This window comes from Macaca nemestrina, chromosome 12 (genome assembly GCF_043159975.1).
Source record: "Macaca nemestrina isolate mMacNem1 chromosome 12, mMacNem.hap1, whole genome shotgun sequence".
In the NCBI taxonomy this organism is placed as follows: Eukaryota; Metazoa; Chordata; class Mammalia; order Primates; family Cercopithecidae; genus Macaca; species Macaca nemestrina.
The window spans coordinates 118334135-118350334 of record NC_092136.1 but is presented as its reverse complement, the minus strand read 5'-3'; the positions used below and the strand labels follow the sequence as shown (position 1 = coordinate 118350334).

At 44.2% G+C, this 16200-nt stretch overlaps 1 protein-coding gene across 8 annotated transcripts in view; it reads right to left on the bottom strand.

Moving 5' to 3' along the window:
• The window catches only part of LOC105476407 (lysine methyltransferase 2A), a 94239-nt gene that overhangs the window by 10203 nt on the left and 67836 nt on the right, over positions 1-16200 (bottom strand). For all 8 annotated transcript variants that reach the window (XM_071075638.1, XM_071075637.1, XM_071075639.1 and 5 more), the window contains 5 exons: positions 11531-15779; positions 10556-10636; positions 8864-8928; positions 7938-8108; positions 4684-4758 (listed from right to left, as the gene is read on the bottom strand). In XM_071075638.1, the coding sequence (XP_070931739.1) occupies positions 4684-4758; positions 7938-8108; positions 8864-8928; positions 10556-10636; positions 11531-15779 (4641 nt within the window). The remainder of the gene's footprint in view (positions 1-4683; positions 4759-7937; positions 8109-8863; positions 8929-10555; positions 10637-11530; positions 15780-16200) is intronic.

Genomic DNA, 16200 nt, shown 5'->3' with positions numbered 1-16200 from the left:
GTGCCCGCTACCACGCTCGGCTAATTTTTTGTATTTTTTAGTAGAGATGGGGTTTCACCATGTTAGCCACGATGGTCTCGACCTACTGACCTCGTGATCTGCCCGCCTCGGCCTCCCAAAGTGCTGGGATTACAGGCATGATCCACCGCACCTGGCGGGCAAACTCTTTTTTCTACAGACCACTAATTTTCCTTAATAATTTTTTCCTGGAAGTTCTAGATTGCTGTGAATTCTTAGGTTAAACAAAAAGACATTGAAAAACATACTACCTACTCAAGTATATTTTCACATAAAGTTCCTTTTAATATGTACGCTGAATGTTCAACTCTCATTCACCAGAGGGATTACAATGAGATTAATATTGTGTTGACAATGAGAAAACAAAGATGCATTATGTGTGGGCCCCTGTCTATTTTTAAGGAGCTCACAGCAGAGGAAGGCAGAGATGTATACAAACCATACAATGTGCAGTGTCCAAATTAAGGTATAATATACAGTACTATGGGAACTCTTAAGAAGGAACAATCTGTTTTGCTTGTGGGAGACTCATTTATTCATTCAATAAATATTTACTGTATGCCTAAAATATCCCAGGCACTCTTTCCATCTTTCCACTGTGCCAGACAGGACCTTGGGAACATAGAGGTGAGCAAGACAGGCAAGGTACCTGTATTCATAGAGCTTTTACTTCATGGAAGAGACAGACAATAAACACATCAAAGATATTCCCACTTCAGGACTTTTTCATCTGCTGTTTCCTCTGTGTCAGGACTTTAGAAAACACAGTTAATTTAATTCAATTTTTTTTAAGAGATGGGTTGCACTATGTTGCCCAGCTAGTGCGTGGCTATTCACAGGTATGATCTTGGCACATTATAAGCTCAAACTCTCCTTCCTCAGCCTCCTAGCTTGCCTTTAGGACTTCCGCTTTATGTATTTGCAATGATTGGCTTCTTCTCATCATCACACAGGTCTAAGCTCAAATGTCACCTCATCAAGAGATTCCAGATTTCCTGCCACCAACTACCCACCTCTGTGTCACTCTCTATTTCATTTCCCCATGGTATCTTCTTCGTGGTACTTACATATACATATACACCACTAGAATATAAGGTCATGAGGGTAAGGACAAGGTGGCAGCACTGGAAATGGAGAATAATGGACAGGTTTTGGATTGGGGAACACAAGGGTCATTGTGGTTAACCTCCAAGTTAAACCTTCTACCCCAGATGATTAGTCTAAGACAATCCTGGGAATCCTAGTCCCTTTGCCAGAGACTGGCTTAGAAATGAACATGGGGCTGGGTGCAGCGGCTTACGCCTGTAATCTCAGCACTTTGGAAGGCCGAGGTGGGTGGATTACCTGAGGTCAGGAGTTCGAGACCATCCTGGCCAACATGGTGAAACCCCGTCTCTACTAAAATGCAAAAATTAGCCGGGTGTGCTGGCATGCACCTGTAGTCCCAGCTACTCAGGAGGCTGAGGCAGGAGAATCACTTGAACCCGGGAGGCGGAGGTTGTAGTGAGCCAAGATTGTGCCACGATACTCCAGCCTGGGCAACAGAGCAAGACTCTGTCTCAAAAAAAAAAAAAAAAGAAAAAGAAATGGACATGGCACCAAATTCTGGTCTGTGTTCCATTTGTTCCTAAGAAAGAGCCTCTCCTGTTCCTCTGAACACTGCAATGACTGAATGTTATTGTGGGAACTGCTGCAGCCATTTGCTATCAGGTTGAAGATGAAGTTTTACTATAGATCGTAAAGTGGAAAGAAGAAAGAATCTAGGTATTTGATGACATTGCAAGCTCCTGTACTAATCGATCTGACGTCTGTCCTACCTCTGGACTTTCTGTTATATAAGATGATAAATTATTTCACTCTTTAAATCAGTTAAGAGTTGGGATTTCCGTAGGCACAGGAAGAATGATCAAAAAAGGTTAAAGAAAAGAGCTGACCTTGAGCAAAGTCTTAAAGGATTAATAGGAGTTTGTTGTGTAAACCAGGGAATTTGGAGAGAAGAGAGTAGATGGAGGAAGTAGGTCCTGGTGGAGGGAACTGCATGAACCATGTTATGCTGATGTGAAAGCACATGTAGGGTATAAAGAATTGCTTGGGGACACATGTTACAAATTCAGCTTTCTCAGCTCCAAGCCCAGAGATTCTGATTCACACCTACAAACTACACTTTAAGACACATGGATGGGCCGGGTGCAGTGGCTCACGCCTGTGATCCCAGCACTTTGGGAGGCCAAGGTGGGCAGATCACGTAAGGTCAGGAGCTCGAGACCAGCCTGACCAACACGGAGAAACCCTGTCTCTACTAAAAATACAAAATTAGCCAGGCGTGGTGGCACATGCCTGTAATCCCAGCTACTCAGGAGGCTAAGGCAGGAGAATCACTTGAACTTGGGAGGTGGAGGTTGCAATGAACTGAGATCACGCCATTGCATTCCAGCCTGGGCAACAAAAGGGAAACTCCGTCTCAAAAAAAATAATAATACAAAAATTAGCTGGGTGTGGTGGCATGTGCCTGTAGTCCCAGCTACTCAGGAGGCTGAAGCAGGAGAATCACATGAACCTGGGAGATGGAGGTTGCAGTGAGCTGAGGTCGCGCCACTGCACTCCAGCCTGGGTAACAGAGTAAGACTCCATCTTCGGGGGAAAAAGAAAAATGGATGGATCTGGAACAGTAAATAGTGTAGTGTGGCTGCAGAAAAGAATGTGGAGCAGTGAGGGAAGCAGGGAAAGCTGAGACTGAACAGATGAATCTGGTTGAAGAGGACCTCGCCATGTAAGGATCCATAGACTGGAAACCTCAAAGAGCAGGGCTGGGTCGCTACTCAGCGACTGTATCCTGTGTGAACATGGTACCAGGCATTTTACGAGTGGTCAGTAAATATTTACTAATAACAAATACGTAAGGGTTGAAGATTGTACTCTGTAACTAGTAGGCAATAGTAAGATTTTGAGGCACCTCTGGAGACTCGGAGGGTACAAGGAGGCGAGATAGGAGACTCAGTTATAGGGCTTTTTAACATTGCAGGTGAGAGAATAACAAGGGCTATGTCAGAGAAAAAGAAAGGGATGTGACTCGTATTTTTGGGGTAGAATTGTAAAAATTATGAGCAGGATTATCTTTTTTTTTTTTTTTTTTTTTGAGACAGGGTCTTGTTCTGTCACCCAGGCTGGAGAACAGTGACATAATCTTGGCTCACTGTAGGCTTGACCTCCCAGGCTCAATGAGATCCTCCCACATCAGCCTCCCAAGTAGTTGGAACCACAGGCATGTGCCATCATGCCTGCCTAATTTAAAAACTGATTTTTTTTTTTTTTTGAGACGGAGTCTTGCTCTGTCGCCCAGGCTGGAGTGCAGTGGCACAATCTCGGCTCACTGCAAGCTCCGCCTCCTGGGTTCACACCATTCTCCTGCCCCAGCCTCCCCAGTAGCTGGGACTACAGGTGCCCGCCACCACACCCGGCTAATTTTTTTGTATTTTTAGTAGAGATGGGGTTTCACCATGTTAGCCAGGATGGTCTCGATATCCTGACCTCGTGATTCGCCCGCCTCAGCCTCCCAGAGTGCTGGGATTACAGGCGTGAGCCACCGCGCCCAGCTATATTTTTATTTTTTGTAGAGATGTAGTCTCTCTATGTTGCCCAGGCTGGTATTGAACTCCTGGCCTCAAACAATCCTCCTGCGTGGGCCACCCAAAGTGTTGGGATTACAGGTGTGAGCCACAGCATCCAGCTGATTAAAATCTTTAGTGTTTGCTCAAAACAAGTGTATTAATAAGTTTGTATGCTACCTAATTTAATATGAAGTCTAATACCAATGGTAAGTGATTTCAACTTTAAGATAACATTTCACACTACCATGTCTTAAAAACAAAAACAAAAACAAAAACAGGTAAGTGTTGGCAAAGGTGGAGAAATGGGAACACCTGTACATTGCAGGTGGGAATGTAAAATGGTATAGCCACTTTGGAAGAAAAACAACAACCTGGCAGTACTTCAAAAAGTTACAGAGTTACCCTATGACCCAGCAATTCCACTCTGAGGTATGTACCGAAGAAAAATAAAAACATGTCTACACAATAACTTGAACATGAATATTTGTGGCAACATTATTTGCAGCAGAAAGTAGAAAACACCCAAATGTCCATTGACTAATAAATGGATAAGCAACATATGGTATATCTACACAATGGAATCTTTGGCAATAAAAAGGAATGAAGTACTGATGTGGAAGGCAAGATGTAACAGAAGGGAAGAACCTGGAAAGTATTGTGTTGAGTGAAAGAAGACAGTCACAAAAGGCTACATATTGTCTGATTTCATTTATATGAAATGTCCAGAATAATCAAATCCATAGAGACAGAAAGTAGATTTGTGGTTGCCAGGGGCTGAGGAATGACTCCTAATGAATAGGGGGTTTCTTTTAGGGATGATGAGAATGTTCTGGAATTATACAGTAGTGGTGGTCGTACAACTCTGAATATATTAAAAACCACTGAATTGTATGCTTTAGATGGGTGAACTGTATGGCATATGAATTAAATCTCAATAAAGCTGTGAAAAAAAATTCTTTTAACTGATTTTTTTTTCCCACAAAATCAACTCTGCCTTAGGCAAACAATTTAGCAGAATATTCTGAGACAGGAGTGGAATAACACCTCCAGTCATTACCTGCAAATGAGAGCTGCTTTAGGCGGGCATTTGATCGAGCTTCCTGAACTTTATCTGTCAGTGACTTCCAGGCATCTGAAAGAAAATAAAGAAAACTGTAAGCCAGAAAATATGCACATAAACCCTTCTGAATACCAATGATGTGCACAAGCACTGTGCTTAGAATCCCTAGAGTGTGAACACTTGACCTCCTAGAACAGTGTTTTGTTATTTTGCTTAGAGTTTAAATCAGTTCATTACATGTGAAAGGAGTTGGAAAGGTGCACTCCTCAGCAGGGCTTCTTTCTGTTGGAGGACACAGAAGCACTAAGGAAAGTCAGACCTTCTGAAATCACATCTGAATCCCCAAGGCATTCACAACCCTTGATGGAAGTATGGGTCTCACATCTGAATGTTTGGTACTATTATGTTCCCTGTACCCCTAATCAAAACAGCACTAGTAATGATTTAGGTCAGGCTCGGTGGCTCACACCTGTAATCCCAGTACTTTGGGAGGCCGAGGTGGGCGGATCACGAGGTCAGGAGATGGAGACCATCTTGGCTAACACGGGGAAACCCATCTCTACTAAAAATACAAAGAGAGGCCGGGCGCGGTGGCTCAAGCCTGTAATCCCAGCACTTCGGGAGGCCGAGACGGGTGGATCACGAGGTCAGGAGATCGAGACCATCCTGGCTAACACGGTGAAACCCCATCTCTACTAAAAAATACAAAAAACTAGCCGGGCGAGGTGGCGGGCGCCTGTAGTCCCAGCTACTCGGGAGGCTGAGGCAGGAGAATGGCGTGAACCTGGGAGGCGGTGCTTGCAGTGAGCTGAGATGCGGCCACTGCACTCCAGTCTGGGCGAGAGCGAGACTCCGTCTCAAAAATAAAAACAAAACAAAAAAAAAAACAAAGAGAAATTAGCCATGCGTGGTGGTGGGCGCCTGTAGTCCCAGCTGCTCCAGAGGCTGAGGTAGGAGAATGGCGTGAACCCAGGAGGCAGAGCTTGCAGTGAGCCAGATCGACCCACTGCACTCCAGCCTGGGTGACAGAGCGAGACTCCATCTCAAAAAAAAAAAGATTTAACCAGGACTGTGGGAAGATCATAACCTCTCTGTTCTTAAAGTTAAGAGCAGAACTTGAAAATCCTTACAGTTCCTTCCAGCTCTAACCCAAGATTCTGTGATCTCTTCCAATTTTCTAGGCATTTCCACATGGATTTCTTACATCACTCCACATCAATGTCTTCTGTGGAATTTCCATACTCCTTATCTCCTTTGTTCTCCATGCATTATCTTTTGTTTTAGTCACCCAGGCCTGAATCTTTAGGGTCATCTTTGACTCTCCCCTCTCCATATTCAACCAAGTGTGTTCATTCTTCTTTCCTTTCTTTTCCCACCAAATGTGGGTTTTATTACCAGACATCTCTACTCTAGCAATACTCTCATTAGTGAACTCTCATCTTTGAGCATCTCCAGTTCAATCTGTCTTATATAGAGAGCTTATCACATTATGTTTCCTGAAATTCTGCTTCTATTCACTCCCTCAAGTTTTCAAAGGCCTCATGGTTTGGCACTGAAGGCCCTCTAAAACTTGTCCCAATCCACCTTCCCAATTTTCTTTCTGATTTGTTTTATACGACCACCAGAGCAGGCGCCAGAGAAAAGGCAAGTAAGTAAAGTAAAAAAGAACTTTATTAGCTAGCCAATGTGAAAGAAGATAGGGCGAAGTTCACCGGTCTCCGGCGTTTTCGGGTGAAGTTCCTGGGTCCACATATGAGAAGTGGCCGAGGAAGTTCGCGCCGCGTGGCTGCCCGGAGCGGCTTTTATATCTCGGGCCTGGGAGTGGGAGGGCAGTAGGCCGGCCATGGGCGGGTTGGGGGCCGCGCGGTAGGCGCGGCCAGGTAGGTTTCGGTTTCCCCAGTCAGACGTCAGGTTGCGCCTGCGCAGTTGACCTGTGGGTTTCCCGGGCGCGGGAAAGTTGGTGATGAAGAACCCGGAAATACGCCATCTTAGTCCCTTTTGTTCGTTTTCCTCCTCCCTCCGTCCAGACACTTTCACTACCACCTGACACGGATTTTAACGCCATCTCACCTGACACTACTCTAAACCCACCAAATGCAATCATGCCTTTCTAACTTTGCTTACCTTCCTTCTTCTTCCTAGAGAGCCCTGCATTCTTCTTTGCCTAACCAAAATTCCATTTTCTCCTTTAACAGAACCTTCTATTAATCTTCATGGGTTTTTGATAACCCTAACTCACCCATGGTGACCTTTCTCTCCTTGAACTCTTCTAGTACTTACAGCCTAGAGAACATTTACTAGTCCTTCAAAGGCGGATGAATACCTACATGCTTGCAAAACAAAGATGGATAAGAAAATAAAATTCCAGCCGGGCGCGGTGGCTCAAGCCTGTAATCCCAGCACTTTGGGAGGCCGAGACGGGCGGATCACGAGGTCAGGAGATCGAGACCATCCTGGCGAACACCGTGAAACCCCGTCTCTACTAAAAAATACAAAAAAAAACTAGCCGGGCGAGGTGGCGGGCGCCTGTAGTCCCAGCTACTCGGGAGGCTGAGGCAGGAGAATGGCGTAAACCCGGGAGGCGGAGCTTGCAGTGAGCTGAGGTCCAGCCATTGCACTCCAGCCTGGGTGACAGAGCGAGACTCCGTCTCAAAAAAAAAAAAAAAGAAAATAAAATAAAATTCCAGCCCTTATGAAGAGTTCGCTGTTGAGTGAGTGATAAAAGTAAACAAACATGTACAAAACAAATTTTAAGCTATGAGAGAAGAACATGTAAGATTCAAAAGGAGGGAGAGGGAGGGCTTAGCTACCTCAGAAGGTCAGGAAAGACCGTCTGAGCTGGATCTTGAAGGGTGAGCTGGAGCTCACCAGGTGACTGAGGGCAGGGAGAGAACTCCAGGCAGAGGAGAAAGCATGTGTGAAGACACACAAGGGAGAGAGAAGGGCACAGAAGGCGCATGAGGGAATGGCAAAAGACAAGGCTGGTGGGGGGAAGCAGGGTTCTCATGGGCTCCGCTAAGGTGTGTGCAATGTTGAAAACATAATCTGTATCATTAATTTTTCATGTAAAATATGGCTATTTCTCCAACAAGACAAACTTCTCAAGGACAAGGAAAATGTATGATGCCTCCAGGTATCCCCCATACTTCCTAGCATAAAACCACCACCTAAATGGTGCTAATACTCAGAAAATGAAGCTCTAGCTGAAACAGGGCTTCTGCTGATGAGTCAATCTGATTTAATCCACTCACCTTCAATACTTTCTGCACAGATCTGAAAGCCATCATCACTGGAAATTTCAAAAACAAGTCCTTTCTTGGGTTTTTTCTCAGTAATGCTTTCCTTCCGCTTTTGTTCTTGCTGAAGCCAAAGCATCAGTGGAGAGCTGAAATTACTTTCTTCTTCTTCCACTGTTTTAGGTTCTAATAGGGAGAAAATAGATAGGGGCCAAAGTGGTTGCAGCAACAAATGCTCACTGAGCACTGACTACCTGTAGAGTATTTTACATAAATGATCTCTAAGCCTAACCACATTCCACAGTTGGTTTATTATTCCCATTTACATGTAACAAATCCAAGACTCGAAGAGCTTGCCTAGGTCATTGCTAGAAAATAGTGACTAAAACCAGAATTTTTTTCACATGAAGTTGTCTCTGTGGTAGAATTTCTGGTACGACAATCTGATAGTTTTTCAATAAGCAACTGTCCTCAAAGAGTTATAGCCAGAACTCTCTAATCTTAAAGTGACCATTTGTTTCCTCATCAAATTCATTAGAGCTGATGGAAAATGCTATGGCGATGTATCTGGTATTGTAACCAAAATCTGACTATCTAATAAAAATGGTTCTTAGTTTTCTTTAGTGACAACTAAAAAGTGAAGTCAGGTTATTACTAGCTATTTAAACCTCAGTGCTGGTAAAACCAGTATAGCAGAAGAGTATGGGTATTGTCTTGAGTCCTTAGCTGACAGATGATCATAGAATATGTACTGGAAGAACACTGCACCAAGAGACAGGTGTGCCAAGTTTCAGTCTCCAATGTGGGCCAAATCACTTAACTTCTTTGGAGCTTAGATTTTTTTTTTTTAAACATAGAAAATAAGTAGGTAAAGTGGGTCATTTTCATGGTCCTTTTAACGTTGATATTCTCGGATTCTAACCTGTTACCCACCCACATACCTGTATTTTCTTGCTCATTTGCTGGATTTTGGGTCACCTGAACTTCCGGAAGAACAGCCACTTGCCTAAATAAAAACCAAATGTAAGATATAATATCAGTTAGTTCTTCAATTCGAAGAAAAACATCCATAATTTTCTATACAGCTCTGGTATACAAAATAACTGTTAGAAAATGAACCACAGGGGGCTTTCTGTAGAACTTGTGGAATGAATACAACCACCACACCACTGTATGGTACATAATATAAAACTCTTTTGTGAGATTCTTTACCAAATACTGACATTGTTTCTGTTTTTAAAGTTGTAAATTGTGCCCTTGAAATTCTTCTCATACTCTTAGTATTAGAAAAAATGAAAGGACACTTGTCAGAAGCAATTCTAAAGTTACTTAAATAAGTTAGCTGGTTTAACTAAAAATAAAAAATAAGCTGCATGAGCTTATAAACCACCACCAATTTTCACTTTTTTTTTTTTTTTTTTTTGAGATACAGTCTCACTTTGTTGTCCAGGATGGAGTGCAGTGGCAATCACGGCTTGCTGCATCCTCCGATTCCCAGGCTCAAGCAATCCTCCTACCTTAGCTTGGACTGTGGATGTGCACCACCATGCCTGGCTAATTTTTAATTTTTGTAGAGACAGGGTCTCCCTATGTTTCCAAGGTTGGTTTCAAACTCCTGTGCTCAAGCAGTCCTCCTGCCTTGGTCTCCCAAAGTGTTGGGATTAGAGGCATGAGCCACTGTGTCCAGGCCCAATTTTCACTTTTTTAAACTAAATAAATTCTGGAAACAATCCAAATATATATCACTAGAGGACTCATTAAATTACCGTAGATCCACACAATAGAATTGGGGGCAGCGATTTAAAAAGTGAAGCACACCTATATATACTGGCATAGAAAGATGCACATAAGTGAAAAGCCAAATATAGAACAGTATGTGCAGTATTATTCCTTTTATGTAAAAAAGCATATACATATTCATATATATACCATGTTTATCTGTATATGCATAGAAATGTCTGCATAGATAAAAACAAATTATTAGCAATGACCACCTCTAGGGAATAGACTGGGCGGGGGTGAGGGGGACAAACAGGAAACTACTATTCATTACTTAAATAATTCCTCTGTTCTATTTTTTGTTTACTTTTTTACAAGCCTGTATTATTCCCATTTAAAAAACTTTGGCAAGAAAACAAAAATGTGAATCAGGAAGAACTATTTTTTTACCTTTTTTTTTTTTTTGAGATGGAGTCTCGCTCTGTCGCCCAGGCTGGAGTGCAGTGGCCGGATCTCAGCTCACTGCAAGCTCCGCCTCCTGGGTTCACGCCATTCTCCTGCCTCAGCCTCCCGACTAGCTGGGACTACAGGCACCCACTACCATGCCCGGCTAATTATTTTTGTATTTTTAGTAAAGATGGGGTTTCACCATGTTAGCCAGGATGGTCTTGATCTGACCTCGTGATCTGCCCGCCTTGGCCTCCCAAAGTGCTACGATTACAGACGTGAGCCTGGCCTGGAAGAACTATTTTTTAAATGAGGTGGACAAAATTGAGAACTTAGTCTTTTTTTTTTTTTTTTTTTTTGAGACAGAGTCTCTGCCCATCTCGGCCTCCCAAAGTGCTGGGATTACAGGCGTGAGCCACCATGCCCGGCCGAGAGCTTAGTCTTAAAGGACAAATTCTTCAGCTTACCCTGCAGGTTGCCCACATTCCTTCTGGGAGGACTGCTCCACATTAGCTGTGTCCTGCTGCTCAGCCTCTGCTCCTGGAGTCCTGGAACACAGGCGTTTGTATCTTTTCAAGACAAACCACCAGTAAATATGTACAGAATGTGGAGGTGAGTCGAAAGAAATGGCTCTATCAGGATCTGATAAAGTCTATAAGCCAGCAAAACTGACCTAAGGTCATAAAGGTTAGAATAATGGTTACTTTGAGGGGGCACTGACCTTATAAGAGAAGGCACCCTTGTGGGTTGCTAGAAATGTTCTGTATCTTGATCCAAGTGGTTGCTACATAGATGCACTCTACCTAGGCTGGAGTGCAATGGCATGACCATGGCTCATTTAGCCTCTAACTCTTGGGCTCAAACAATCCTCCCACCTCAGCCTCCTGAATAGCTGGGGCTACAGGTGTGCAACACCACACCACACACACTCTACAAAAAAATTCTTTTTTGTAGAGACAGGGTCTTACTATTTTGCACAGGCTGATCTTGAACTCCTGAGCTCAAGCAATCCTTCTGCCTCAGCCTTCTAAAGTGCTGGGATTATAGATATGAGTCACTGCGCTTGGCTTTCAATGATAAAGTTTTAAAAAAAGGACTCTATGTGGATTTACCAGAGGGAGCTTTGCCCTCAAGATAAGAATAATCATTCTGTAGTATAAGCCTCAGTAAAAAAGAAACAGGAACAAACAGCAACACTGTTTGAAATCAGAGCAAAAAGTAATTAGATGTGGTTCTATCCAAGAGACAAACCGCCCATGGATGGAACTACATTTTGCTATATAAATCACCACTCAGAGAGAAAAAAATTCAAAACCCAGAAAACTCCCAAGTAACGCAACTTGAACAGAAGAGTGTCTCTCCCAGAAGAGTACCACATCAACAGCCCCTAATTTACAGCATGAAATCCCACAGACCTAGCCTAGCTAGTATTTGGCTCTCACCCTGTGCCTGAGGTCAGGGACGTTGCTTCTTGGTCTGGAATGTGTGCTTCAGAAGAACTGGTCCGCAAATGGGAAACTTTGTGCTTCTTGCCATTCCCTTTGTCTAGAGGCAGCTGAAACCGTTTGGTTTTTGGTTTGGGTTTAGTGGGACCCGGCACTGAAGGGCTTGCTGACCGCTGTCCAGAGGATGGAGAGGATGGAGAACCCCCAGGAGAGGTGGAGCTGGCTTGTACAGCTGAGGATAAAGCCTTGTTCTGCTCCAGCCCCACGCTATTAGGAGCATCTACCGTCTGGGTAAAGTTGGATACCTGGGGCCCTGAAGCAGAATCAAGATCACGCTGGGAAGAATGAATCCCAGTTTTGCTGGCAAGGAGCTGGTTCACATGCTGAAGCTGATAGTGTTCGTCTGCTTCCCCAGAAGGTGAAGCGGCTGTTACGCCTGTAGTCTGAGTGGAGGGGAGCACACAGATGCTAGATGCTGCTGTCATTGCAGCAGTAGAGGGGGTCTGTGATGTCCCCAGTTGTGGAAACATTCCTGAACTTGGTGGTAAAGCCACAGGCTGGTCCTGAATCCCCAGGCTCTGCTGGCTAGCTTTGATTAAAAGATTGCTTATTGAGCCAATATCTGGGGTACCAAGCAACCTCGGGTTGGTTAAGGTGACGTGTCCTGGAACTGGTGCACTACTTGTAGGGGTTGTGGTAGTTTGCATGGATACAACATTCAAGACAGAGGAACTGGATGCCAAGCCAGACACAGACCCTGATGTGAGGTGGCTAGTATCCTGGCTTATTGTTGATGTGCCCGACGCTGTGGCAGCAGTTCCTCCCACACTCTGTGGTAACAGGGGTGCCGGTTCAAAATACATGATGCTAGATTTAGATCTTTTTATGATGTTGGGGACAGTTCGATGAGATGAAGTATTAAGTGACCCCAAATCTAACAGATTGGGATGATTAGGAAGCTGGGAGGGTGTGAAGTTAATCAATGTCATATTAGAAACCACATCGGAAGGGGCAATGTTTGAAGGGGTACTAGAGGGAGCAAGTTTTTTATTCTTTCGGGTCTGTAGACGAGATATGGGTCTTTTCTTGAGTCCAGAGGATGGAGTGGCTACTGTGGTACTGAGGTCTGTCCTCTGGCTGGATTCTGAAACCAAAAGTTGGGGATCTGGAGGAGGCTGAACCCCAATAAGCAGGCCTGAAGGAGGACTGCTGATGTTGGGTGGGAAACTACTTTGAGTAGCTGTAGGGAAGGAATGTAAGTGCTGGTGATGAGACATGGGTAGCAATCCTTTGCTAGCAGAAGGGAACAAAGATTGAGAAGTTGGCAAGCTTGGATTTAGTCCTGTGGTGAGGGTGAGACCACTTCCCATGGGCCCCAGTACTGAAGTATTTGTCTCCATCACACTGGGTGTAGAACTAACGGAAGAGGTCAATTGGATTTTTTGTGTCACTCCATTTGGAAGAGTTTGGAGAACATAAAGTGGCTGCATGTTCTGATTAACAACTATGAGTTTCTCAGTGGCTGGCTTCAGGTGGGGTGGAGTGGTCTGGACAGCTGCATTGGAAATCTGAGACGGGCCAGGACTATCAGTAGAATTGGGCACGTACTTCTGGTTCTGGATAGGAACAGTTGGGGAAACAGGTACCTGAAGGCCAGGGGTGCTACTGTTTCTAGTTAAATCCTGATTGTTGCCATGACCTTGCTCTACTGAACCACAAGGAGGGCTAGAGATGTGGTCTGCATCCATGTGTCCTTGGATAAAATGATCAGGAGTCATGTGGCCTTCAGGAGTTGGATCTACTCCTGGGCTCAGCAGTGCTGGGTCACCTTCAGAGGAGGCTACAGATTTTTCTGTGATGGTTACTCTCTTCTCCCCTGAGTCTGAGATTACAGCTAGTCTACTGGGATTCTGGCTGGGGACAGTGGGACTCCGGGTGGTCAAGACAGACAGATCAGATGGTAGCTCTAGAGGCAACTCAAACTGTTCCTCTGCTGAGATAGAGGAAGAGACACTACTATCCACAGGTTCTGTTGTAGGCAGCTGCTGAGAAAATACTTCAAAAAGACCCATGTCTTTTTCACGATTACTGTCAAGACCCAAACCTTCACCAAGATTCAGGAGTTCTGATGAAGATGACTCTGGGCTCTCACCCAAAGCCTGCATGGATGGAGTATTCTTTAGTACAAAGTCCATAATGTCTGAAGGCAGGATATTCCCACAGTCATCACTGTTGTTATTGTCTGAATCTGATTTCAGGAGCTCAGTATTATAGGTGTCCAGTAAATTTTTGTCTGAGGGGGTACTTGTGTGGACTCTGCGGCTTGACTCCAATGAGCTGAGCTGAGCTTCCAAGGAGTCCTGTCCCTGTGTTTTAACTCTGCTTACAGAATGGCAGTTATCCATCTTTGGCTCATTTTTGTGGCCAACAGAACTCTTGATGACATGTTCTTTCTCCCCAGCATCTTCAGGTCGATCAATCTTTAGGTTCTCTGTTCCATTTTCTTTACCGTTTCTTTTTGGAATCTGGCTGCTTTTCCTTGTTGTGGCTGTGACACTAGTATCACTCTCTGTCCCATCATCAACACCATCCAACTGTGAGATTTTCGGAAGATCACACTGTTCCTCCTCCCGAAATAAATTATGGGATGCTAGTCGTTCCTCTCCACCTGAAGAAATCACTGTTCTAGTGAAGTTGTAATAGTATAAGTCGTCTTCATCCGAAGTGCTTAAGTCATCGGCCCCATCCACCTGTCCTTCAGCCGATCTCTTGCCTCGCTTCTTCCCAGTTGAGCTGCTATAGAATGGAATGTCTTCTTCACCATAGGATCTTACTCCATAGAGTGGGGTAAGCCCAAAGAACATGTTAGAACGTGCACGGGCACTGCGACGGGGATACCTCCTTTTAAAAGAGCCATCCTCCTGAGGTTTGGGGCCATCTGGAAGCATTAGGTTTCTGTCCTGTACTGGAAGATTCTGATAGTTGTTACTTTGAGAATCCTGGCATGAGGTATTATTGGGGCTTGGTTGGGCCACTGGACCATCTGCTGGATTTTCAGAGGCTGAAATTGGTTCTGGGGGAGATGTTGACTCTATTTGCAATGGGGAAGCAGGACTACTTTCTTTCAGGGTGTTTTTGGATTGACTCTCATTTTCCATTTTTAGAGGTGTCAGTGTCACTTTGACTGTGCGTTTCCGTGGTGCCTGTAATTCCTTGGCAGATCCTTCTACTTGCATGGGTGGAGCTTTGGGGACTCCTGGCATAGAAAGGCCTTTATCACCAATCTTATCAGAAGAAACATTGTTACATGGTCTTTGGCCCATATACTCAGGCGTCAAAACCTCATCCATAAACTCTGGCTTCAAGTTTCCTTCCTCACCAGTTGTCACCTGACCAGGTTCCAAAAAAGATTTACTGGAATGCTTTTCTTTGAAAGTTTCTTTACAAGACTTTTTTCCTTTCTGTCTCCTGTCTCTGGAACTAGATCCCATATGCTCATTGATAATGGATGATCTGTTGCTCATTCCAGATAGCTTCAAGGTTTTGACTTCAGTATCTTCATCTGGAGAGGGGTTTGCTGATTGGGTAGAATCTGTGTGTTGGTCTCGATCATTCCTTTGCCCTCTCAAATGGAGGTGTGGAAAGGAGAGGGCCTCTTTAGAAGAAAACGACACCGAAGAGGGTTCAGCAAAGGAGCCAATTTTACTAACATTCAGTTCCCTAGATGTTGTGTTATGAACCTGTGGGGTCAGTTTAGGAATTCCAGGGTAAGTCACATTATGTGCAGATCCCTCTGAGCTCTTGGAACTCAGCACTTTGGTCTTCTCTCCCTTTAAAGAGGAGCTCTTGGAGGCCAAGTCTGAAGCACTGGACTGCTTCATTTCTGAAGATGAAGATCCATCCAAGTGACTGTTTTTATTGCCTACAGTAACCACTGTCCTTTGCAAATTTGAAGAGGTGGAAGTGTTTTGCCCTAAACTAGTACTTGAATTCAGTGGCCCTAAGACATGATCAACTGCTTTGGCACTTGATTCAAGATCAGTAGCGGTCCCAATGGTGGAGACTGAGGAAACATTATTCCTAGAGTAAGTATTCCCAGTTCTCATTGGAGACATTATCCGGAGTTTGGACCGCTGAGGTGATAAGGAAGAGGTACTGTGACGCCTGGAGCCAATACTTCGAAGTCCAGAGGAGAGTAAAGGATCACCTACTGTGACTATTTCATGAGTGGTTGGGGTAGGACTTCCTAAACAAGAGAGAAAAAGTAATAAATGCTATTGTAGATAGAACAAATGTGTAGAAGTCACTGGTTTCAATGATTTGACTATATATATATATATACACATATATATATATTTATAGATAACTGGAAATCTACATTTTCTATTTATTTATTATTTATTTTTTTGAGACAATGTCTCACTCTGTCACCCAGGCTGGAGTTCAGTGGTATGATCTTGACTTACTACAACCTCCACCTCCTGGGTTCCAGCGATTCTCCTGCCTCAGCCTCCCGGGTAGCTGGGATTACAAGCATGTGCCGCCACACACGGCTAATTTTTGTATTTTTAGTAGAGACAGGGTTTCACCATGTTGGCCATGCTGGTCTTGAACTCCTGACCTCAGGTGATCCACCTGCCCTGGCCTCCCAGAATGCTAGGATTACA